The 27,697-nt window shown below is 37.3% G+C and overlaps 1 protein-coding gene across 6 annotated transcripts in view; it reads left to right on the top strand.

The window, feature by feature from the left end:
• Eya4 (EYA transcriptional coactivator and phosphatase 4) overlaps positions 1–27,697 on the top strand; it is a 263,877-nt gene that overhangs the window by 177,384 nt on the left and 58,796 nt on the right. For 4 of the 6 annotated variants that reach the window (XM_033763240.1, XM_010626650.2, XM_019207810.2 and 1 more), the window contains 2 exons: positions 16,113–16,237; positions 26,120–26,212. In XM_033763240.1, the coding sequence (XP_033619131.1) occupies positions 16,113–16,237; positions 26,120–26,212 (218 nt within the window). The remainder of the gene's footprint in view (positions 1–16,112; positions 16,238–26,119; positions 26,213–27,697) is intronic. The other 2 variants (XM_033763241.1, XM_019207809.2) reach the window with 2 other exon arrangements.

Raw genomic sequence — 27,697 nt, forward strand, 5'->3', positions numbered from 1 at the left:
TTTTTGTTTTTGTTTTGGTACCAGGGATTTTACTCAGGACCTTGCACTTGCCAGGCAGTCACGGCACCATGAGCTACACCCCTGGCCCTCCATGCCCTGTTGCTAAAATCAATGGGAAACTGCAGCAACCCAATCCAGGCAGGATAAAAAATGGTCCAGAACCTTGAGGAATGAAGGTGTGGGTTACCCCACCAGGGAGCGAACCAAGGCCTGCTGAGGTGAAGTTATAAAATGTTAGGAGGAAGATCATCCAGAGAAACTTGCCTTCTGTTGTGGGGAGGGGATGAGTGCATTTCTGTTTGTATGCAGGATTATTATAATATGTTAGGCATAATTATAAACTCATTTTTTTTAATCTAGAGACTATGGTTAGAAGAAATGTGTCTGGTTGTCAAGTTGAAAGAGGTGGATTGTAGTAGTTAACTGATTATGTCCACCTGAGTGAGAAATGCCCAGCTAAACTGGCTCAGCACAGTTCTGGGTGTGGAAGACCCTCCCTGGGAGGACTGTTGTCAGAATGGTATAAAAGGGAAAGGAAGGAGGAAGGCTCACTCTGTTTCTTCAGAGGAGCTCCTGTGTTTGCCTTCACCTTGGATATTGTCTCCTGGCTTCCAGCCCAGACTCTTCAGCCTTCAGCACAGACCCTTTGGCCTCCTGATATGAATTTACACAGGTCTCTCCACTGAGCTCCAGGCCTTCCCTGCATCCTTCAGATCCCCAGTTCACAGACAGCCTTTCTGCACTCTTGCTTATCTGACCCTGTGGGTGGCCACTGTAAGAAAATCTTATAAATTTTTATATATTTGTATATCTTACATTAAATCCGTTTCTCTAGTGAGCATTGACTGAAACAGTTCTGCAACCATATTTTTTATTTATTAGCAAATTGAATCTAAACACAATAAAACTGCCAACAAAATAGGGATCATATTGCCAATAAAATAAAGCATAGATAACTGAGTCTAAGTAGGTAGATCACTCGAAATTACTGGATAAGTTATGTGTACATTCAACACGTGTTACTTGAGCACTTATTATGAACCAGACACAGTTTTAAACACTGTAAATAGAAAAGTGAACAAAAACTCCTTGTATGTGTCCTAGAGGGAGAGACAATTAATAAACATACAATATTCCAGGAAGAAAACAGCTTTGAAGAAGAAGAATAAAACATGTTCTGGGGTTGTTGGCCATAATTACCTGTAAGAGTTGCTGTGTTACATAAGATCAGTAAGGGATCTCCAAGCAGAAATATTCGAACATAGAAACAGGACCGGGAGATGACAGAGGGAACCACATTGCATGGAAAAGGAACATCCAGCTTGGAGACCCTGGTCCAGGGGTGGGCTGGGAGGCAGTAAGGAAGAGCAGGTCGGGCTGCAGAGATGGCATGCAGGGAGAAAGGAGGGCAGCACTTGGGAGTGACTCAAAGAGGGACACAAAGGCACTACAGGCTGTGAAGGAGAGGATGATTGTGACTGAGTGGTTGACCGCCATGGGCAGAACAGGCTATTCTAGGGCAGGAGTGAACTTGGGACATAAAAGTGAATCAGACAAACTTTAAAAAAAAAACAGTTATGTAATAATAAGGATACTAAAGCATCGAAACGGGACAAAGCATGTTGGGAATATGGAAGTTTGAATATAAAGTCCCTACTTACAGTGGTTCTACTGAGACAATAGTTCTGACTTTCCAGTGATATGAAAGCTTACTCATATAACCACTCCAGTTTTCATTAGCATCGCAGCATTCGGTTCATGAGCTATGCGAGTCTTCGTTATAAATAGATTTTACGTCATAGGCTTTTTCCAAATTGTGGGCTAATGGAAGTATTCTGAGCACTTTCAATTAAAGCCAGACAAGCTGTGATGCTTGGCAGATCAGTTGTATTCAGTGTGTGCTTGGCTTTTGACTTTACAGCGAGCTTTGGGGACGTAACCCCATCATAAATTGAAGAATGTCTGTAGCACAGACGAATCAGTTTTAACCAGTAGATAAATATTGGCTTGTAATTAACATCACCGCTCATGTACAAACTCTCTTGCGTCCATATGTCCTATTCACATTTGATGCGTTTTGCTTTGGAGGAGTTGGTGTGTGAAGCACACGTTCTCTTGACAGATTACCAGAGTTTGATCAAGGTCAATGTCTTTAAAATTAATGTCATTTTGACAGTTTATTACAGAGAAAGAATTGCATGGTAGATATTTTTATCGAGCTTCTAGGAACTCCTCGCATGCTTTAAATTTAGAATATCGTGTGATCCCCTCGAATGCTCATGGTTCGAATGCACTTAAGTTTAGGTGGTGTCTGAATACCTGTTTAGCGAGGAGTCTCGCGGGAAAGTGACCTACAGCTTCTGTCGTCTTATATTCTACAGGCGAAACAGTTTAAGAATTTAGAAGCTGCCATCTGAAGTTATGGGATGATTTTATTTTGGAAAACAATTAGCCTAACTAACCAATGGTCTTGCCAGGATTTTCATCATGAGGGAAGACCTTAGCGCATTATTCCATACCCTCGGGATCTGCAGACCACCGCTCAGTTCCTACGGGACCCTAACAAATGGAAGCATTGACTTCTCTGCACTCAGAGGGGCCTCCCACCTGGGAGAGACAGCTCTGTAATTGAATCCCAGCATATGCATTGTCATTCCTCCAGCCTGCCCCCCTGATGCTACAGCAAATTAAAAGATCTCCAGGGCTCAGCCTGCCTTCCAGCTGCCAGCCCCTGATAGACATGAGGGAGCCAGCAGGAACCAGGTGGAGCCGTTTTGAGTTGCACTAAACACAGTGCAAGAAGATTGGCCATAACTTCCCGATTGAATATTTATGCCAGCCCCATCTCTCATCTTGCTCTTTGGCTCCGTGGAGTGCTGAGCTCCTGCTGATTTCAAGGGCTCTGCATTGTGTCTGGATTGGCTCCCTGAGCTCTTGTGCCAGATGAGAAATGGGCCCGTGGGGGTCCTGTCACTAAGAGAGCTTGCTGACTTTTTTTTTCTTCACGGTGACTATCATGTTCTAGTGTCATAAGGGAGGGGACAGAGTCCCCTGATGTCCCCTTGGCACTGCTGTTCCATGAATTCTATACAACTCAGCCACGGCTTCCGGCAGAATGGAACTTTAACTGACTGCTTCTGTGAAGGGTCAGGCAACACTGGCTTGTACGTGGCTGCATTTTTGTCTTTACTCCTAGGTTTTATTTTTGTTTGTTAAGGTCAGGCACTTATCACAGGGCTCTGTCATCACATTTCACATTCTGATCCCTAGCAGCAGGTGCTAACTTCCTTGCTCTCAAAGTGAATGGGTTCAGTAACCTCATAAAGATGCAGAATGTGTTGGCAGGGAAAGGAACAGAGTACAGAGTACCTGTCTGTGCAAGAGTCTCAGTGTTATCTAGCTCACCCTGTAAACCCAAGAAGATGTTTGGAAAACTATGTACACACCTCTATTAACTTTTTCAAGGTAGTAGATGAGAGATTTGGACTTGAGTCCTGGCTTCCTAGTCCAAAGTATCGTCTCCTAGGGCACTATTCTCATATGTATTTCAGCATGAGATTTTCTTATGAAAAATCAAGTTTTTACAATGGTTTCGTGTAATGTACAAAACTAGACACCACCGAATTGCTGATTACAAATGAAATTCATAAGTAATTAAATGTAAATGATTCTGTATAATTCTCTAACCAAATAGCTTCCTAGTCTTTTATGATAGTGATACCAGAAATGAAGAAGAAACCATGCATTTACATTTATTTAATAGATACAGAATTTAGTAAAGTGTGTGTCAAAGGCCTTCAACATATTTGTGAAGAAAAGAGAAAAAGTCTGAATGACAGTACTGTTTTAGCTCAGTGCTGTTCCTGAAGAGATGCTAGAGACCTGGAGACACCTCCACGTCTCTTCCAGTGCCACTCAAGATATGTGCTTGGCTCTGACCTATGTGTGCCACTCACATTGTGAGGATGTTCAGGGTATGCTGGACTAGTCCACGGTAACATGGCACGGGGAAAGATTACACTGGAAACGGAATCCGAATTTAACAGGACAGGCTGAACCAGTGGAGTTAGTCTGACAACATGGCTTTGGAGGAATATATGAAAAGCTGTCCACTTGGGCTTTGAGTGCTAAGTGTATACTTAGCAACTGGTTAAAAATGTGGCTTGGAAACATCAGCTGTGACACAGACTTGGGGACTTCTTTGGCTGTTTGCAGCCTGTGTTAGAACTTTAAAGTATCTGAGAGTGACCCTCACGTACTCTTCAGGCTGCTGGCAACCTCGAGAGAGCTGTCGTGTTTGCTATCTTCTGTGTCCTAACTGTGGCTGCAGGTCCCACGGTTTAGATAGAACTCTGGGAGTTCCTCAGAATGGAGCACTAGAAATCTTAAGGAGCTCGTGATGGCCCAAGTGCACTGAAGAAGGGATGGTGCCTGACCTGAGGGTGGAAAGTCCTGCAGCCAGGACAGCTCCTTGATGTTGGAAGGGCTACAGATGTTGGAAGATTTACAGTGGACCCGTCCCAGTGAGTGAGTTTTCTTCTGGGTCCAAACTTCCATGGATACCATGGGTAGAATGGTTTCTAATAGTATAAGTTATCTGAAAAGGAAATGGGCTGCCTTTCTCTTCTCTTTTCTTTTCCTCTTTTTCCCTCCCCCCTCTCTTCCTTCCTCCCCATCCCTGTACTGGAGGGTTGAACCCAGAGTCTTCGAACTGCATCCTCAGCTCTTTTTTAATTTTTACTTTGAGAGAGGGTCTTGCTAAATTGCTCAGGCTGGGCTTGTGTTCCTCTTGCCTTGGCTTCAGATAGTACAGGCATGCACCACCGTACCTGGTTTGGGCTGCCTCAGAAGAACTTTTTTCTTGATAATAGAGTTTTCAAACTAACAAACAAGTGTTTATTGTTAGTATTTCAGGAGTGGTTGTAGTAGTAAATACCATTTGTAATGTGTGTGCTATATGTGAAACTGCTTTTTGCTTATGATTTGCTTAATTCCCGCAGTAGACCCACCAGTGGGTATTATTAACTTCAGTTTTGGCCTTTGGTAACATGACTAATAAATAGCAGTGGGTTTAAAACAGATAAATAAGTGGGGCTTAAAACTAAGCGTTGAGGTGACAGTACAGGTTCTTAACACTGCTCTCAAGCTTGCATTTAAGGAAATCCATTGTCTCTTCAGAAACTGAAATTCGATTAATAGGTGAACATCATTATTTTGTTCATTATGTTAGTGCTTTGTTCTTGCTAGTTCAACATTCTAGTATTAAAAAATAATCCCTGTTTGTTCATCCTGTATAATGATTTCTCCTTCCTGGTGAGTTTTTTTCCTTCGAAAAAGGATTGGCATATTTCTCTGTATAAATGATGGCGTTGACTATTTTGATTGTGGCTTTACAGCTTTACCCCACTAGCTAGAGGAAAATAATTTCTTGCTTCATTAACAACTGTTTATAACTGATCTGACAGAAATTTGAGTCCTGCATCATTCAAATAATGCTTGAAGCATCTGTTAGATTTTTGTTTTTCCAACTAAGGGAAGCTTTTGAAAACCAAAATTTAGACAAATGGTCCTGTTATTTTAAAATATTGACTCTTATTTCTTGGGGGTACAGGAGATGGATGTGTCTTATATGAATTTTGTAGAGTCATGGCAAAGAAACGGCCAGAGTTACAAAGCTCAGGTTGAGAGCTATAAGCCCTTGAAAGCAAGGACCATAAAACAAGTGTCCAGAGGACAGTTTGTTCAGGGCAGTATTTTCTGTTTCTCCAGGGCCTGAGGTCACCCTGGAAGACGGGTCACTTGCCCTTCAAGCACTCATGCTGACCTCAGGACAGGTATGAGGTGGCTGGCAAATTAATAGAACAGTTCCCTTCCTTTTGCACAACTCACTTCCCTGATCCTTGCTAAGTGTCTTCTTCCTCTTGCCAGTCTTGTCTCCTAGGCCTGACCCTGTCTGGGGCAATGCAGTGGTGAGGGCCTCCTGGTGGGACTGCCTGTCCACCTGATGAGCGACACACACCAGGCAGCAGAGAGGAGCCACAGCTCCCAGCCTCACTGCCAACAGAGGGTACTTGGCTCAGGACTTCAGCTGTGGCGAGGACTTTGGACCCTGATCTGAAATGTGTTAGGTTGAGGTGACTTGGCATCATTACTTGATACTTTTTAAAGCCTGTATGTTTTCCAGAAAATAGAAAACTGGCACTCTATGGTGATGTGTGCCCTATACTTTTCCCCTCTGATCTAAGTTGACCCATTTGCTTTATTAGTTTTCCTTCCTCAGTGATCATCTGTATACACAAAGAACCTCCCTTTCCCTCTTGCTCTTCCCATCTCCATACATACAGTGTGCACACACATGCACACACACACACACGCACGCACACACACACACACACCCCTAATTTGCTCGGGAGATCTGTCATACAGACATATAGACATACAGACATGAACACTTGCACACACAGTTGAGTCATTATATCTTTCCACCTCCTCCCTTTTTGATCAGTAGGCTGCCAGCCCTTTGAAGATACAACAGGTTCCCAGAATTGTTCCTAGAATACTGTTGATGCTTGAGCAATGTTCATGGAACTAAACTACATTTGACTCCAAAAAACACAAATCACTTTCTGTTCATATTTTTGTATTTTTATTTTATTGTTCATTTATCATAACCCGCTAAATACACTGTACTACTCTGGCAGAGCTGGAGAGGGTAGGTGGAAAGCAACGAGCAAAACAAAAAGCACTCCCTGCTCTAGGGGAGCCTTACACGCTCATTGCCAGTGGAAGCTGATGTTATTCTCTTCTCCTAGATGCACAGAAAAGGAAATTCTGAGCAATTCAGAGCTCTTGCCCTTAAATTTATTCTGATAGCCAAAAGGCAGTTTTGATAAGTAGATAGGTTTTGAGAATGTGGGCAATAGAAATATGCATCCATACTGCTCGTTAGTTTATGCAAAGGGGAAACGCTGACCAGAGATTGTCCTGGAAAGTCTAGGATGCTTTCGCATTTCCTGGGTCACGAACAACGGATGGAATAGGCCTATAAATAAAATTGGGCCATGACTCACTATGAAGGTCTGTGTGGAATGCGTCATGGTTCCTGGGTTGGAGTAAATTCTAAACTGCTCAAATGCAAGGATTGGTGTTCTGTCGCCTTGAAGAAGATATTTCAGATCATTAAAAGATTCATCTATACACAGAAAAATTAAAGAAAAGAATCAGTATACAAGCAGCGTGTGTTTTGCAGTTCTTCATTTTTATCTGAGTCTTGAACTTTCTCATATTGCTCATGCTAGTGTTTGCAGGTCTTGATGATATCAGGAGCTCTCAAAGGGGATTGAAGACACTCACGAGGGAAAGAGGGTCACCTGCAGAGTCATAAGACATAGTGTAGACTTAGCAGAACAGTTTGACATTAGGAATTTAAACAAAACTTCTCAAAGGATTTTATTGCAGAGTTGTGCATTCTGACTATGGTCCTGCAATAGGAAACAATTAAAATTACTTAAAGTAATAGATGTGTGATAGAAAGATCCTTTAAGTTAAGTTCTGGTCCTGATACTTTCTGCTTGCTTGATCTTGGGTGTGCTCTGTGTCCTTTCTGATCTTCAGTGTCTCCATTTAGGAAAGGGGAACAATAATGAAGACGTCGGTGAGGCATTTTAAAGATGAGAGGAGACAGAATATATGAAATAGCAAGCATTAAATCTGTCATGCAATATACTCAGTAAAAATGGGTATACATTAATAATTTCCCATTGAAACCTAAGGTAAATTTTATATTTCATACATTTTGAATGGATTGAACTTTAAAACAATTTAAAGTTTCACGGCTGAGTTAGTTACAAAGCATACAAAAGGAAGCCCAAGAATGTGCCTGCTGTACTCCTGGTGGTAATAATGCATCTTTGTGCTTCAGAGATTCTTTTAGTTATGAGAAGTGTCAGCCCAGCAAAACCGATTCAAGCAAAGGGAACCAACGAAAATGTGCAGATCCAGACGGCTGCGTCTCAGGTTCCTGTAGACTGGAATGTACCACGCCAAGCCTGTGTTTGTTTTGTTGGCTATTTTTGTTTGTTTGCTTAGTTGGTTTTGCTTTGTTTTGTTTTGCAGAAGCAACGTTTCTGTTTCCTCTCTGTTGCTCTCTGTGGTACTCTGCGGGCTCCACGCTTTCATTCCTGACTCGTTTTCCTGTCTGACTCATCTTGCTTGTGGTCCAGGTTGGCCGCCAGCCCCTGCCCTGCTCCGCAGCTTCAGAGATAGCACTGGACATGTGTCCCCCACCCCCCAAGATCATTTGTTTGACTGCATCAAAACCTGGCTACGAATTCCTGAAAGACATCTTCTGGGTCTTTAAGTTTACATTACTTTCTGTCCAATTTCACTCAGTGAGCACTTCATGTTGCAAGCCTTGGATTTCCATGTGCCAGCTCTGCCTTCTGATTTAGATTTAGTCCTCGAGGGCAGGACTGTGGGCTTCACTCCGTGACTCTAACACTTGTGGCAGTGCTTGGGGCATAACAAGCGATCACTGATTTATTTGTGCCATTAAATTCTTGGTGTTGAATCCAATGGGGGATAATGAAATTAAGAGTTTTCATTGTTTACTATAATTAAATCCAGGAATGTAATTGCTATAATTTCATTACTGTCATTAATCAGAAATGTCTACAGACATTACTTTTTTAGATTCTGCTATTCCTAAACTTATCTTTTGTTCTTTGATGTCACATATAAGTTTTTCTTCTCTTTGCACCATGGTTAGTAAATCTGATTTCTGACTGCAGTTTAAATCCATTTTCTAGTTTTTCACACTTAAATTAACACTCATTTGCTTAATTTCACAGCTTTTTCTAAGATGAAAATAGTTCATACATCATTTCACTCATTCATTTGTTCATCAAATATTTATTGAGGAACCACTGTATTCCAGGAACCTTTTCAGTCAGTGGACAGTGAACAAAATAGACAATCTCTGCCTGTGTGTGCTTTCTTTTCCACCTGAGAAATTTCCTTTGGCATTTTTGGGAGTGGATTTGCACACAAATTCTCAGCTTTCTTTCACTTTTTTCTCTTTCATTTTTTGAAACTATTTAAAGTTTATTTTAACAACATCATCTCATGATTACATTACCTTTGTTACTTATGAATATGTTCTTAATAGTCTTATTATCTCTGGTTAATGAATTATATTTTTTGGCTTCTTTGCATAGCTAATAACTTTTAATAGAGTTTACATTATCCAGCGCTTTCTTTTCCCTTTAAAAATGTGTTGTGCTTCTGACAGAGAGTTACTCACTAATCACTCTTTGCTCACCTTCCCTTCCCTTCTTCCCTTCCCTTCTCCTTCCTTCCTTCATTTGTTGAAGCAGAAATTCCTGTGGGGTTTTCTGTGGATGCTAAACATCAGGCTTCATTTGACTTCTCAGAATTGTTCACCTTACAGTTCCTGAATGGTTCATTGCCCACCCTCACAGAATATTATCCTCTACAGGCACTGTTTAACATTCCACAGAATTTCCAGGAGACTTCTGTACTGATTTCTGGTACTCTTTTCAGAACAGTTCCCCGCCATGAGTTTGTCTGTATGACAATTCTAATAACGTCATCCTCTCCAAATTCCAGTATCTGTTTCTTCAGCTCAGAATGGCTGCTATGCTACATCTATATCAAGGTCCAGTTAATGCCTCTAGTGGAAGGCAAAATCAAAATTTGTAGGGCTATGGTTGGAGGTGATCCCAATATCACTTTCAGGTTCAGTGATTCCCTAGAAGGAATTGTAGAATTTAGAAAAGCTGAGTTAAATTAGCAAAAAGAAAAGGTGCATAAGGTAGAGTCCAGGAGAACTCAGGAGTTGAGTTGCAGTTATCTTTTCCCAGTAGACTTACACAGACACCACTTCTCTCTCCCAGCAACAAAGACTTACAATATATGTAAAGTGTCACCCACCTTGGAGGGTCATGCAAGCCTTTTTTGCTAATTCCCAATCTAACTGTCATATACAAATCCGTTCCTATGTTACTGTGGTTTCCCTCAGCTGAGAGTTACATTACCCTGCTTTTTAATGTCTCAGAATAAAAGAAAGTGATGCTTCAGTTGTCTAATGGCTCCAAGCTGGAACTTTTTAACCACTTCAGCCAAAAAGCTGGAAAAAAATTCTGCTTTGTGTTTGCACCTTTGCTCAGTAGTTGAACTGAAAATCCAACTTGAAAAATGCTCGTAAGGCAGCCTGGAAGTGAGGCACATCCATGTCTGGCCATGGACAGACAGGTGTGATACTTCAGTCTAAACAGCACTCCCACCCAGACAAAACACAGGACCTGTGTCAGTGTGTTAGAACATTTGTCGTAGTCGTTGTGCTTTGTCGCCCTTTGTTTGTATAATATATTATAAACATGGCTCCACAGAATGTTCGTGATGCCAGTAGTAAGGCTAAGAAGAAAACTGTGAGAAACATGACAGGGTTAAAGACACATCATTGCAAAATTTGCAAAAGTCCTGGAAAATGAATCCATTTTTATTTTGTAATTTTAGGGCCTGAGAAGCAATTATTTAGTTTTCCATCAATTCTTATGGGAAAAATATGTTCAGTTCTCAAACTTTTCTGTATTCAAACATGAATTTGGAACAAATTGAGTTTGATACCTGAGGTATCACTATATATAATATTCTGAGCATTCTATACAAAAGATCTGTAGAGTGTGATTTCTGTTTTTGTTTTATTTTCCCAAGAGTGTATATCCTTCTGTCAGCAGTTAGCAAGAAGGACTGATCCTTCAGAGTATCCTAGAGTTGAGTTGAATCTCCTCAACCACCACCCTTTCGATATTTCAGTATTTGAACTTGAGAGACATTGACTGAAGTTTCATTTATTTTTAGCTCATGATTTATTTAGTACTGGCAAAGCCCATATCCATGTAACTTGGATCATTTAGTTATAGTAATTTTGGAGTTTTGGGATGGATTTCTCATATTTTTCTACAGAAAAAATTATGTCACATATGAATTACATTTTTATCTTTCTAACCCTCGTCCTGTTTATTATTCATTTGTTTATTTATTTATATCTGGTGCTGGTTGAGATTGCCAATAAAATATTGTGCTGAAGAATAAAAAAGCAGATATCTTTGTCTTGGCTCTGAAATACCGTAATTCAGTATTTCATCACTGCATATGAAATTAACTGTAGATTTTCAAGAATGATTTTTATCGGATGAGTAAAAAGTACCTTTTTTCTAAGTCGCTGAAGAGTTTATAGAGTGAATGAATGGTAAATATAGTCATCTAATTTTTGCACCCATGAAAATAATATTCTGTTAATATGTTGAGTTACATTGATTTCCCAATGTTAGTTAGACTTCACATTCCAGGATGGGGCATCTTTTGTTGAGACATATTTTTCTTCTTATATCTAGATTTATTTTGATATTTAATTGCATATAATATTAGTTGACCTTTACTGTTACTGGGACAAAATACCAAACATTCCCAATTTAAAGCAAGACAGGTTCATTTTGGCTCATAGCTTTGGAGGGCTTAGTCCATGGTTGGTCCATGCCTTGAGTCCAAGGCAAAAACAGTGCGGTGGAAGTATCTGGTAAAGGAGAGCTGTTTATATTACAGCAGCCCAGAAGCAAAGAGAGAAGGGAGGAGCTGGAGACAGGAACACACCTGCCTAGGTCATACATAGATGGCCCCAGTGACCTGCCTCTTCTGATCAGGTCCCACCTCCTAATGGTACATTTAGCTGTGAAGTAATTAGCAGATTAGCAGATGAGTATAGCGCCACCATGATGTAATTATTTAATTCTTACCTCTGTATATATGAAACTTTTGGGGGAGCACTGTATATATGAGCCATAACATTTTGCCCCTGACCCCACAAAGGTCTCATGTTTATTTATTATATAAATATATTTATTCCATCACTAAGAACTATTGAAGTCTTAATAGTTCTAGCATTTTTTATATGTCTTTATCTACAACTTGCTTAATAACTGTACACTTTTCACAGCCCTGAAAACATTTTTTGTACTTGAAAGGGAAAATGTAGTTTGACCAAATCTTAACTTTATTCTTCATATACATATACATATATTATATGCATATATATATATAAACACAGTTCTGGCATTTTTAATAAAGTCAAGCCTAAAGATCCCCCCCTTGACTTAGGGTGAACTATTACCTGTGAATCCCCATAAAAATTGAAAAGTTAAATCTTTAAACATTCAGTGGTATTGGGAAAACAAATTTATTTTAAATGGCACAAGAAGAGGTACAGAAAGGAATGAAACCAAAGCAAGACTGAAAACCAGTAGAGCCAAAGTTAAGTTTTAAAGCTTTGTGTGCAGTTCCCAGGGCAGGATATAGGAAGAAGTGAGTTGCAAAGGGCCTTTATTTCCTTACTGGCTGCAGCCCACATGGCCTCTCTTGGACTGGCTTTACTTGCTATCTGTTAGAAGATAACCCATCCATATTCCTGGCATATCCTGGGATCTTTGCTGTACCTTTGACTATACTGCCTCAGCTTTACACACTGCCCTCTCAGAGTCACATTTCCTGACCTTACAGGCCCTTTAAAAATTTTGAGTGGAAGCTTCCATGACCCTATACCACTTGCATTTTGTTTGCAAACCAACATCATATGAATGACACCGAGAACTGTCCCTAATTTGAGCAGTAGCTGGGTCCCTTCAAACATGGCTACAGTAAACTTTGAGTATCTGGATGGTTGAATATAGGGAAATGAAACCTGTGGGATTAATTGTTTTAGGTGGCCTTTTTTTTCACTGGGGCAAGGTGCTCTTTTTAAAAGTGAAAGTATTATACTCTTACATGCTTGAACCTGTGATATTTAAGGTCCTGCTGATTCCTGAGGTGCATCTAAACCATCTTTTTAATTGTCCTGATATGAATTATTGGCTTTCAAAAAAACTGTTAATCTTCTTATTGACCACACTCTCTTTCCACCAATTTTATAGGTGCTGTCTTTTTGACCAAGCTTTATATTATTTGGCCCCGCCTTTTGTCCTTGACTATAAATGTGATTAAAAGTAGCCAGCAGTACCCATTACACAGACTTAAACTATCTTAAATTTTTATTCTGCCAGATTTATTACTTCACTAACCTTAATCTCAGTCTCCCAAAAAGTCTCAGAACATGGAAAAATGAAAATGAAGATGAACTTTTTATTTTGGTGCCAGGGATTGAACTTGGGACCTTGTGCTTGCAAGGAAGATAGAGAGCAGAACCACTGAGCTAAATCCCCAGTCCTGAAGATGAACAACTTGTCAGTATGTGACACACATGGATTCTTGTCCATTGTTTAATAGAGTTTTCAACTGAAACCTGCTACTTGCTGTTATTGTTTTTAGTATTTTGGTCTTTTCAGCTCCAACCAGAATTATTCATCAGGCTTTGCTTGTAGCGTTCCAGGGCTACTCTAAGCAACAACTCCAAACATTTCCAAACTCCTCCTGCAAACCAGTTTTAAAGGCTTCTGGACCACATGGTCAGGTGCAGTCAGGGCCATAACCCCACTCTTGGTACCAATTTTCTGTGTTAGTCAGTTTTCCCACCACTGGGACAGGTGACTCAACACCTGCAAATTAAAAGAAGAGAAGTTTCTTTTAACTATGGTTTTAGTAAGTTTGGCCCATGGGCAACTAGTTCCAATGCATAAATGGCATGGCTGAAGAGGTTGGCAGAGGAAATTTGTTTAAATTGTGGAATCCAGGAAGTAGAGAGAGGAGGGAGGAGCCTGGGAAAAGAAGACACCCTTCCAGGTGATGCACCTAGTAAGCTGCAAGTTCTGACCAGGTCCTACCTTCTAACAATACCTTTAGCTCTGAACTCATCAGTGGATTAATCCACATATAAATATAATGCCCCCATGATCCAGTTATCTGATAAATCCCTCATGTGAATATGAAATTTTTAGGGAGCATTGTAGATCTAAACCACAGCACATATGTTTTGTTTATTTTTTGTTTGTTTGTTTATAAGGAATATAGATCCAAAATTTTCTTCTTGAAGTTGTTTTTGCCAAGTGTCAGAATAAGTCTGGTCTATTTCAACGGAGTGAAGAAGATTCCCCCCTATATTTACCTGATTGAATTTGGAAGCCAAGTGTGGTGGTGCACACCTGTAATCCCAGCACTCGGGAGACTGAGTCAGGAGGATCACCATGTGTTCCAGACCAGCCTGAGCTATATGCATAAGGAATTCGAGGCCAGCCTGAACTATATAGACAGGCCCTGTCTTGAAAACACAAAAAAAAAATTTGGAAAAGATTATTATTTTTCCTTAAAAGTTTACTGCAATCACTAATGAAACCATATGACTCTAGAGTTTTATATTTTGAGTGCTACATCAGATTTTCTGTTACAATTGTGTCTTTCAGGAAATCCACTGGTTTTATATGTTAATGAAATCATTGACTTAATAAAGTTCATAATACTTCCTTATTCTTAATCTTTTTGTCATCATTAGTATCTTTAAAGATCATCTTCTGGATTTGTAAATATGCTGTACTGTTCATAGAATTTGAATTATTTCTTCTCTTTATTGTTTCCTCTGTGCTTTGTTTTTCTCTCTAGTTTCTTAATGTGGAAACTGAGATCACAGATTTTTAAGCCTTTCTCCTTTTCTAAAACACATTTCTCACTGCTCACTACTTCATTTCCCTACTACAAGTTTTGATTTGATGTGGTCCTAAGTATGTTTTTGCATTTACTCATGGATTTTTCAGTCACCCAGAGATTGTATAAACTGTGGCTTTTAATTTTCAAATATTGGAGATATATTTTATGTATGTGATTGCCTTTGTTATCTAAATTAATTCAGTGTGGTCAGATACCATATTCTATAAATTTTAAGTATTAAGTCCATCAGCATTATAGACCAGCTTATAGTCCTATTGATAGATGTTCTATATAAACTCGGAAATAAAATGAAAATTCTAAAGTTATATTTTCCATGGTTTTTCCATTTAGTGTTGTGTTATATTAAATTTGAGTAAGAGATAAGTTTAGGTTGCATAATACAGCACCTAATATAAAATGGAAGAACCTTAGAGAATATAATTTACTTCACAATCCTCTGGTATAATATTGCCATTTATTTTACTTCTATGCCATACTATAAATCTCACAATGTAATTATGTTTGCTTCAGTTGACTCTCTTTTCATGAATTAGGAGAGAAATAAAGGAGAATCTTTTGATACTTACACATTGTTTGTATTTATTTTACTCTTTATTCAATTCTGTAGGTCTGAGTTTTCATTTGCTATTCTCTTTCAACTGAAATCTTTCCTCCATAGCATACCTTGTTGTTCAAGTCATTGGTGACAAATATTCCTAACTTTTGTTTATTTTAGATGTTTCTTTTCTCTCCTGAAAGTATGTGCAACTTCTTTGGGCAGATGAAAATATTCTTCTTTTTTTACTTTCCTTTTCAGAAAAGGGTCGTCCCTTCCAGAACCCCAGGATTTTAGCGTGTCAATCCTTGTGCACTGTCGGGAATAAACCCTTGTCCAAGCCTCCTTCCTAATCTTCAGTGGATATTAAATATAGTATAACTCTAATTCTTGGCCTTGTGCTCACTTGCAGCCACCTGGGTCATCAAGGTCAGCTAGAAGCTTCTCCTCTTGGTTTGAATTCACAGTTTGCTTTTTGCTAGTGATTTCTTTCCTCGATGGATGCAGGGGATGCCAAGTTATGGGAGTTAAACATTTTCAGTATTTCTCTGTATAGCAGAAGTGATAAGTTTAAGAGAACAGGGTGCCCATGTCTGCTTAAAGTGCCAAGATGGCAGTCTGCTTTTCCCCTTACATTAGTATATGGAAAGTTGTAGGATTACAAATAATACCCAAACTATGATGCCAGACTTACTCTGTAAGCTTTCCATATTTATTCATCACTTTTTCCATCATTTTGTTGATGTTCAATGGACCACCACATTCACCAGTGAACTAAGAAATTTTAGCTACTCGTTTCAGTTCTTATTGTGATATCTCCTCTGTGCTCAGTAGGATACCACATGTAATTTATTAAGGTGTAATTGCAGAAATTTCAACTTTGATCTGCTAAATTTTCCTCTGACAGGTCTATGGAAATGCAGGACCTGGCAAGTCCTCATGCTCTTGTCGGAGGTAGTGATACTCCTGGTAGCTCCAAACTGGATAAACCTAATCTCAGCAGCACATCAGTCACTACAAACGGGACAGGAGGTAAGTGTGTCACTCCAGAGATACCCAGAGTCGCAGCTCAGTGTGCATTTTAATCTGACATCTTAGAGATCAGCTAAGAAATAAGTATCATTTTTATCAATACTATAGTCAGCATTAAATAATAAGAATATATAATATAGGATAGTATTTCTTTTTCTATTGCTTTCTTGAAATCTGTATTCTTCCTCTGTAACTGGAAACATTCAGAAAGAATAGACAGTCTAAAGCAACATTTTGAGGGCCTATGGAAAGTTTTTCTTTTCTGTATTTTTGCACTTGTACCACTTTTTAGATTTATTTTGGGTGGTAAAAAGAAGTTAGTCCCGTATTTTTCATAGAAATTGTTATTTTAAAAATGGTTTTTGAAGTACAAAAATAATCATATCTGCTGCATTTTCTTTTCAAAGAGAATAATACCATAATGCCTAGTGTTTATTTTAAAGAGGATTGCATTTTCTTTTTTTATTCATTAGACTATATTTGCACCATAACATATGGCAACCCTAACAGCTATTATTTCAGATATTCAGCTGTATTGTTTCTATATAATCCACTCAGCTTGTGAGAATATGTGATCTAATTCTGTTAGCTATGTGTATACAAGGCCAGTGTATATATTTACACACATGTACAATGTATAAGTTGCATTTTAAATTATTCAAAACCATTTTGAAATTTCCTAGATTTAATCTAGTCAATTAAAGTAACATTTGCTTGAAATTTGTTTTTCATTATAAACTCTTCACTTGACTGGATATTAGCATTTGCCACATCATATTTTCTTTTAAATTTTAACTAAATATCTATGAAATTTATACACCTCTTCCCATTTAAAATAGAATAACTGTGCAGTCTAAAATTTTCTTTGTCAAGTTGTGTGCATTGCAACTTACCTGTATTTAATGTTTTACAGCAAACCCTTTGTAAATTAACATTCTCCTTGCTATAATATTTATTTGTCTCTAAATATGCATCTATAATTTCAGCTAATTAATTCTGAGGTTACAAATGTGTAAGAATATTTAGTAATGACTGCTGGAATAAGAACATTTACATGGAAACTTTAAACCGAGTCTAGATAGTAAGATGGAGCCACCCAAGTGCTCAGCATCGGACCTTGAGTTCACGAATGATTGTGTACATGTATTTGGCTGAACTAAAACAGACCTGGTAAATAAAATGTAGAGGCCACGCAGTGCAGTTGTAATTTTGCTGGAACCTCAGAAACCGAGGCAGGCATTAAAGATTCCTCGTGTACACACAGCAGGCATTCAGATGATGAACTCTTATACCATTCCTGTTCTCAGGGGACAACATGACTGTTTTAAATACAGCAGACTGGTTGCTGAGTTGCAACACCCCCTCTTCTGCAACAAGTATGAGAGAGAATGGTACACTGCATGTGTTTGGGTGTGTGGGTTTGCCCCTCTGGTGTGCTGTCTGTTGCTGTTTCTCTGTTCGCACCTCTTCTCTGTGTTCAGTATTTATAAAGATAAAGACACGAATGTGCCTTACAGTTGTGTATGGATAACCCTTGGCTGCGGTTTTCTTATCAATTGCTATTCTAATCTTACTCTCCTTAGATCAGTACTATTCTTTTCTTAATTTTTAAAATTATTTCACAAAATAGTATTAGTTTTATCATGAATTAGTAAAATTGTATATTAGCTTCTAACTGCTTATCAGTTCAATGTGTGCTTCAGCCCAGTAACAGCCATGCCAATAGGAGCAGTAGAAGCAATGTAAGCATAAAGTGTGTATCAACTCAATTATCTAGTAACCCATAGTCATTTATAATTTAAATTAAATTTCACCAAAGATATTTGCCTTTGTACAGACTTTTATAACCATGCCAAAGCACCTAAACTAACATTAATAATCAATATCCCATCACTTTAAAAATTCACAGTGATGAAAACTATGCATTTAAAATTATAGATGAATACTAAAACTCTTAAAATGTTTTCATCTATAAATACTCATCATATTTATAAACAAATTCATAAACACATTTTCTCCTACATCAAATGTCAATATGGTATTAAAATTTGAAAATTAAAACAAAACCATTATATTACTGCAGAACCACCAGTTTTAGGATTTAAAAAAAAGCTCATGCCTATTGCAAATGTGAACAGTATATTTACCAATGTTATTCTCTAATCATTTTTGTTATGCAAAGTTATGTTTTCATAGAACGGCTTTTATATTTTCTTTACTAATACCCACTTGAATTATATTACAATAAAAAAAATTTAAATGTGCTTGTCAGGCAAACAGGTTGAAAAAGCACAACTTGGCAAAAACTTGCTCTATCTCAGGTTAAATTAGAAAATATGACCAATGAATAAAGAGTGCTCCCTTATATTCAGCATTTATATTGTTTAGTTTTTATTTCAAATACTTTCATTTTCATACTTGAAATGTAATTTTCATACTTAAAAATGCTTTGCCAGAATTCTGTTTTTCTTAATTCAGGAGTGTGTTTTTTGGTGAAGAGCCAGGTAATTAGGTTTGGTTTTGTAGGCTATAGCATTGTTTTCAAATGCTTAGCTGCAACATTGTAATGCAAAAACAGCCATACATTGTATAGGAATGAATAAGCATGACTATTTTCCAATAAAACTTTACTGAAGGACCTTGAAACTTAAATTTTATTTACTTCCTCCATGTCACTAAACATTCTAAGTTTGCTGATTTTTCAAACAGTTAAAATATAAAAATCATTAATAGCTCATGAGCTGTCTGTTCCAAAGCGGTGTTAGTGTAAACCAGGCAGTGGTACAGTAGTGAAGAGAAACAAGTAATATAGTAATTTATGTCTCATCTGAAATGTGAAGTGTTAAATTTTCCTGGTTCTCAAGATTAAGGTTATGTCTCACATGCCCATGTGGGAGGACAAAGACTTGTGTGCCAGGGGCTGCACAGATCTGGACCTTGGTAGTAAACTCACTGCCTGTGTCAGCCTGAATAGGTTATTGGCCTCTCTGAACTTCAGTCCCTTTCAATAAAAGTTAGATCACAGTTTCTAGCAAGACTTTTTGTCATTAGATGATGTATACAGATTTCTTGGCTCTAGGTACCAGTATATTTTTTTTCTTCCTGATATTAATATTTTCATAATAATTTAGCAGCAAGTTTTAAGGAAAATAAAAGCATGAACTGTTTAAAAGACTCCAATGTTTGGTCAAGTAATAAATTACTTTGCATTTAGACATGTGTACCCTGGACCAAAGTCGAACTCCTTGGTACCAAAATGTTAGCCATACTGTGATTATTAGTGATATAATACTGGTGGCATACTGACATGAAAAGCTTAAGGAATTTCAATGACTTTTATGGCAAATATTGTATCACAGACTCAACATTTGCTGTATATGCTCTCCTTTTGAGAATGAATTATTTTATTTTTAATTCTGGGTTTTATTGTTAGAATCAGATCACTTTGTAAAATTGTTGCAATAAAACAGAAGGCAAATGCTAAAATTAATGAATGGCTCTTGAATATCTTTCTGTTAACTTTAAGAATAATTTTAATTATATATTTCATTAATATAAATAGTATCACTTTAAGATCCTGCCTTGTTTCATTGGTGTTGCTTAAGTACGGTGCATGATTTCTTAAAGTAATTTAACAGATTTTATCACCTTAATTCTAACTATATAATTATACTTGGAGATTAATACTGGAATCAAGTTTTTTTTTCAAATTTTTAACATTTATAAATTTATATAAATGTAAAACATGAAAAATAGAAGAAGAGCAGTAACACCTTAACAAATAAATGATTCAGTTGTTAGGTTTTGCTGGCTGCGGTTGACTCTTCTGACTGCTCAGTCTGCAGTTGTGACCAAAAGCAGCCATGAGCAATGCTTAAACAAATAAGCCCAGTTGTGCTCAAATTCACTTGATTTATCAACAATGAAATTGTAATTTTGTGAAATTTTCCCAAAATTATAAAATATCATTCTTCTTTTGGTATTTTCGGCCACTCAAAAAGAAAAATTATTCTTAGTTCATGGATCCTATCAAAACAGGGCATGGGTCAAATTTGCCTCAGCCCCCTATAAGGATTTACATACATGTGCATGAAAGATGTACAGATAAGAATGCGTACCAGTTACAGAACTTCTCCTACCAACTAAGGGCAATTCTAGATTCTGGCATCCTGCTGAACTATACTTTGTATATGAAACTATTTAGATCTATTGGGCGTGCTTAGGACAAGTTCTCTTTTAGTGAGTCCTCACTTTCTCACTTATTAGAATGATAGGTTAGGCTCTGTGGTAGGAAATGGGAGCCCAGTAATCGAAAGAACAGGTTATTAGCTATCCAGAAACCACAAGTCCAAAGGACAACAGATGTGAAATAAGGAGCTCCAGGTGAATAAGGCCAAGGGAGGCAGTATTTGATTCCCCATAGAGAGTAAGAAGAAAATTTGAATGAAGGATTTCAGAGAACTAAAAATCAGACATTGAAATCAGCTGTGTTCATTTTTTAAGCTTAAAATCTCACATAATTTTAACATACAGGTGATTGACTCAAGTGTAATGAATTTATTTCTGAATGTTATTTGTGCAATAGGACAACCTAATACAATGACTCTACACTTTTTAGATTTTTTTCAGAATGAAAATCATAAATTGTTTTATCAAGGTATTTCATAAAATTGAATCCTTTATGGAGATTTAGGAATGAAAGACACTCATAGGCATTTATAGGTTTTTTTCACTCACACATAAATAAGAGGTTATACTGATTATTAAATCTAGTGAGTAGTGCTTAAGTATTCTCTGTAGTGTTATAAATTGTAACCTCTTTCTCTAGCTTTTCTTAAACTGTTTGCAGAAGCTAATATCAATATATTTATATCTATCTATATCTGTAAATGTATACATGTGTTAACACAGATTCCTGGAATGCAAAATGTAAATTGCTTGGGTCACTTTTCAAGGATTCAGCCTGATATTGCAAGAAATGAATATGATGATGTGAATTATGATAATAAAATGGACTTTCTTTAATGGTTTTAAAGATAATATAAGGAGATAATATAAAGTTTGTTTGAAAATGCATGTATAGGAGTAGGAACAAAGATGATTCTATAGCCTAAACAACACCTGATGATAATCACAAAGGATTTGTGATAGGATTTAAACTATAGATACCACTTATCTTTAAAGCTAAAAATGCAAAATCTGACCAAGTATGGTTTTTAAAAATATATATATATATATACATATAATGCATATATGTAATTTATATGTATATGTATCTTTATATATTTGCTGTTTATCTCTATGGAAAGCAGCCAAGTTGCAAGTAGATAACTTGTCAGGAGGAAATATAAAATACGCACATATTTTTCAGCATAACAGCTCTGTACATAGTGCTGTGAAGTTTTTTTTTTTCTTCCTCTTTTAAGGAAATGAACCTTGACTCACTTATTTTGAATAGGTGGAGAATAAAGCCTCAAACTTTTCAAATTATGGTTGTTTTGAAATAAAAGCTTTTAATATGTGAATTTGAATTTTCTTGAAAAACGCAGTGCTTTTCTCCCATACAAGGTTTTGGCCTGTATTTTATAGTATGTTGTGATTTTGTATACTGTCCTGAAAATAAATTTTAAAAACCTGCTTAAGCCCTATGTGAACTTGAGAAAAGCTGGATATAGGTTAAAATATAATTAAACATTTCAGTGCATACACATTGAATGAGGAGTATTACAAGGTTAAAAAAATAGGTAAAAGCATAGACTTGTCTCCTTAATGAATATCTCCCCGGTTGTGCCTTGCATATATAATAAAAAAGTCTTCTGTCGTTAGAAGGGTCAATAGTATATTTCTCAAATCACAAAAACAATATAAAGCACAAGAAAATAAAAGACACTTCAAACATATTTGGGATGTTAGTGAAAGTTATTTCCATTTTACAACTTCATCTATACTTATTATATAATGTATATTTCATATTAGCAACCTATTTATTAATATCAATATGCCACTTCTTTGTATTCTAACATCTTGTTAATAATAGCATCAAGACTATTGATTTAATTTCTGAATTTTCTAACATTTAAACAAAGTTTTAATTTTTTTTTTTTTTCTGATAGTGGGACTTGAAGTGAGCTACATCTCCAGTTCTTTTTCTTTTTTATTTGAGACAGGATCCTGCTAAATTGCCCATCCTCCTGCCTCAGCCTCCCAAAATGCTAAAATCACATGCATGTGCCACCATATCCAGAAAAATTATATATTATTACCTAAAATTACTTTTCTTTAAAAAGTAAAACTAAAATAACTTTGAAACTTTGGTGGTCAAGAGATGTTGGTCATGCTTTCTTAATATGAAATTTTATTTACTGTGCTGGTATTATTGAATTATATTCCCCTTTCTTTCTGTTCTACCCTTACCAACATAGGAAAAATAATATTACATTAATGTGCACCATTTTTCCCAAATGTTAGCCTCAGTTTTTAGTAACCTGCTGCTATAAAATCCATGCATTTCAGTACACTGGACGTGCATTCCCAGGGTGGATCTCACCATATGCCCTCTAGGGATTCCTTTTCTCAATAAATGAATTACCTTTTTCTTTCACTACATGCAGACCATTAATTTTTGTAATGACAGATGTTACCAGTATAATGAGTAGGATCAAAACCTCTTCCACTCTTGTCATGACCTGGAACTTTCAAATCCAAGAGATTATGGTCACAAGCAACACTGAGATCTTTAAATCTAGTCTCAAAGTTGAAATCAAGAGGAACAACACAAATATCTATGCCAGGCTTCTAGGACTAGTATTCTAGTATTCTAGGACTAGTATTCTAGGACTGTTTTGTTCTCTCTCAACTCACATTCTGCCATTACTTCAATTCAAGAGCAAGATCTGCTATTTTTAGTAGCATAACAAATCACAAGTGTCATTTATGTAGCTCTAGGAATTTAGCCACAGTTAGAATTTAAAGGAACTATCTCTTGTCTTAATCTGGCTGAAGGCATTGGCCTCAGAAGTAAAATGTAGATAGTGCATCACAGAGTGTAGCCTTTGCACACCTCTAGGTCATTCTCTGGAATTTCTTTAAACAGATTAGAGGAATTCTTAGCGACTTGGTGCTATCTAATGGCAGTCATCCGAGACTGGATTCTGCAAATGTACCACCTGCTTTCAAATCCTAGCTCTTTTCAGGAGTGTGACTATAGCCAAGTCGTTTTTTTAATTTCTATTTTAATTAGCCCATGTTTGTAGTACACAAGGAATACATTCACTGTGGGGAGTTGGTACTTGTACATAACTCATCTTAATTCTTTTTTCATCCCCTTTTCTTCCTCTTCTCTCCCCCTCCCTCCATCTCTTGATCCCCTTCCCTTTTGCAAAAGATCCATCTCCTTGTCATCTATGATCTCTTTTATTTTGCTCTTTTTATATAAGAAAAACTATTCAGTATTTAAACTCATGTGTCTAATTATTTTACTTAACATTTTTGTCTCACCAATTCTGATCAATATAGAATGCAAAACAGTCAGAACAATCCGACAAGAGAAAGAAATAAAAGGGATAGATACAGGAAAGGAAGAAGGCAAATTATTATTATTTGCAAGTGACACAATCTTCTACATAGAAGTGCAAAAAAATTCCACCAAAAGATTCCTAAAACCAATAACCAGATTCAGCAATGTAGCAGGATACAAAATCAACTCATAAAAATCAGTAACATTCCTGTATACCAGTGATAAACTCACTGAGAAATTCAGAACACTATACGTAGGAGGACAGTCACAATAGTATCAAGAAAAACTAAATACTTGCGAAAGTTATTTATCTTTCTGCCCATCAGTTGCCTCTGCTGAAATGTGAAGATGATAATATTGTGTACTGACTGTCACGGGAGTGAATGAATTAATACTTACAAATCTCGGGAAGAGTGTCAGGAATGTATTAAGCACCTTGTGATTGGGCACTGTTTTTCTCTACTTTTAAACCTACTGCTTCTTTTTGTGTTATAAAATATTGCAAGAGGACGCAATGGAGCACATGCCTTAGTATTCTATTCTAATAGCTTACAGTTTCCATCTTTAATAAAATATGCTTGATTTTGTGTGGAAGATAACCTCTCATTCTTTCTTTCTCTCGGCCTTTGTGAAGAGCTGCTGCCAGGAGCAGAAGCCATTTTCATACCTGAAGTGGCCCATTATGGAAGAAAGATTGCATATGTTAAAATTAAAGATCTGAGTTCAAATATTTGCTCTACAGTCTTCTACATTAGAATTTACACAGATGCCTTGGCTCACCCAAACTTCAGTTTCCTTCTGTATAAAATATACAGAGTGATTTGTTCCCATGAGACTTTCTAACTGAATGTTCATGGTCTAGCACATAGTGAGCCCTCAAATTACTTTGTAGTGCGAAATAATTTTGTAATGGTATGTACAGCTGTCAATCAAGCATAGCTGTCATGTGAACGATGGTGCAGATTATTACAGGATACTAGTAGCCGCCTATCCACCCCCACCCCGCCTTTTCTTTTCTTGGTACCAGGGACCAAACTCCCGTCTTTGAGCTTGCAAGGCAGGTGGCAGCACTCAGCTAAATCCCCAGCCCTCGATTTCCTTAGTTTTCCTGACACAAAATGTTAGATTCATTTCTGATTGTTATTGTTATTAAAAGGTCAACCTTAAATTTCGCTTTTGCTAAGATAAGTAATCCAGCATTTAATTTCCTCTTTCCAGCCTTTACAGTTCAACTCTGAATCTTTCAGCAAGTCATTTATTATTAAATCACAGATACCAAATTGACCCAGAGCTCACTGAGGGTCTGGTTAATTCTCTTCATGTGGAAGGATTAGAATCATCAATTAGTACTTTGCTAACCAAGTAACAGTACTGGCTTGATTGTTTGGTGGGTACTGCATGACCCCACTGTTCCTTTTTGGCATATTCAATCCTAGTTGGCTAGTCTTCAGCTGTCTTTTTTATAGTCTTCTGCTTGCTTCTAAGTTATTTAACTGTACCGTTCCACTGATGACTAGTAAACACAAGAGGTGTTAAGTAGAAAACAGTTTACTTTATTCCCTTAGTGCTGTGATACACGGACTAGAGCTTTGCCAACACAGGGAAAATATGGTGTGAACAAATGGGTAGAGGCTTTATCACTGTGCCCACTCTGCATCTAATGACAAGAATGTGTGTCAGGCTATATTTCATGGCCAAGTGAGAGTTTGGCCAAAAGACACCACGTGGAAATAGAAATAACAGAAGTTTTCAGACCATGTACTTGCTGTAAAAGTCATCTCTCAGTTTACGTTTCTCTGTATTACATGTTAAAAATTAGTACACTGTTAAAATTAAAAGTCTAATGCTTTAAGGCCTCTTGGTCTTCTTTATAGCAGCAAATTTACTGAGGGCTTATCTTTCACCCATCACATGAGTAAGTTCATGGTTTCTGTATTTGCATATGCCTCCACTGTACTTTAATGCAATCGTCTTTTAAAAATATCTTTTGGAAAGCATAAAATATAATCTGGTAAATCTCTTTGTTATGATTTGGATTAAATGTGCTGATTCCTCTTTTCTGTCTATTGACTGTATCAGAGCGTGCTGACCTGGGTTAAAATACAAATAGAGAACTGCTGTTTCACTTTTTAAGCTTGACTGCCATTAAAAGCTAGACTCAGAGAACTAGCTCAGCCAGAGGATTTTAGGAAAAATCCTTTATAAATGCATGCCCACTTAGAAACTAAGTTAACAAAACTTTCCTCATTGGCTTCTCAAGTTTTCTCTTGCATGCCCTGTAAGCCAGCAAAATCACTAGTAGAACAGTCAGGGTATTTGATATAAATTTAGAAGTAAAACTCACATGTCCTTATTCTTCTACATAGTGTCTCTTCTTGCAGTCAAAACAGAGCCTTTGAACAGCAGTGAAACCACAACCACGACTGGAGATGGAGCGCTTGACACTTTTACTGGGTCAGGTAAAGCCTTTAGCTCGTGTGTCATTCCATAGACATGTGGGTACGTGCTCATCTTCCTCCTTGGGAATAGCAGCATAGACATCAAAGCAATTAGAACTCTCCCCTTTACAAAATCATCAATTAATTCACTTCTTTTGGAGACCAAATTGTTTTAAAATTATGTATTTTTAGAAATCATGTTTGGAATGGTTTGGGCTAATTTTCAGTTGATGGTGAATCAATCCCATGACTTTGTCACTAAAGACAACCAGAGCTGGCTTCGTCATTCCTTTGTGCCGTGTTTAATTAACTTAATAATTAGGTCAGAATAGTCAACTTTGTTCCTTCCACTCGCCCATTTAAAAGACATTAAAAATCACCTTCTGTCTATCATCAAAGATGTGAAACTATACGTTTGATTCTTTCTAAATAACCTTGTTTCCTCTTTGGGTTTAAAAACTCCTCCTGTGTAAGCAGCTGAGTGACAAGTATGAAAGGTTAATGGGCTGCCGGAGAACACATGCTGATTGCGTTAGAACCCTGCTTCTGAGAGCGGTCCACACTTCAGAGAACAACAGTGTGACTTTAAGCACCAATCCTTTTTAATTATAAATACCTGGTAGCTCCCAGCTGGGTACAAAGAACATGAATTTAGTTGACCTAAGTGAAGACGTTTTGTTAAATTATAGTATTTTGTTTGGATTATTATCTGGTAAGAGGATTCTTTAACTTGAGAAGGAATGTTGTGTTCTTTCAGAAAGATGAACGTTAAACCAGTAAACAGAAAACTATTTATGGCAATTAAACCTTGATTCTGTTAGTCTGCTTTAATATACTTTACACTGACTTGTCCCTGTTCTTATGTACAAGGATTTTAGGTGGTTATGCTTTATGTAGAAAGACTTGAACTATGTCTTTGAGGTTAATGTCATTATATAACTTTCTTTATATTTTGGATACAAATGATCCAGTTTTATTTGTTTACACCAGCTGGAAGCAGTTGTTAAACATTCACATATTGTTAGTACTCCAAATAGAAATAAGTAATAGTACATAAGCCTCATTTAATGACTTATACGGGCTAATCCACATCCTCCCTAGCAGTTCACAGGCCTCCTGGCAGATACATGAAAAGCAACTTACTTTTTATTCTGTATTGCTCACGTATCACAACTCTTGCAAATTGTCTGCAAAGTGAAAGTATATGAATAAGTTCTTTTAAAAGAATGGAATGGCGAAGTAATTGCTGTCATATGTCAAGAGTACACAAACCTATTAAAAGCTGCATGGCAAAACTACAGTGTTAGCTCCAGAATTTCAGAGCTCGCCGATCCATTTTATAGACAGGAATACCCAGGTGTGCAGAAAAGTCGAAGGTGGCCATGGGCCCAGAGCCAAGGCCTCATAGCTGGTCTGTGGTAGAAGTGGGTCCAGAGCCATTGTGGGTAATCAGCCCTGGGCCTTTTCTCTGATACTCCATGGGAAAATATGAAGAAATGGGTGTGA

Source organism: Fukomys damarensis, unplaced genomic scaffold (genome assembly GCF_012274545.1).
Source record: "Fukomys damarensis isolate Sample0158 unplaced genomic scaffold, DMR_v1.0_HiC HiC_scaffold_14, whole genome shotgun sequence".
Classification (NCBI taxonomy): domain Eukaryota; kingdom Metazoa; phylum Chordata; class Mammalia; order Rodentia; family Bathyergidae; genus Fukomys; species Fukomys damarensis.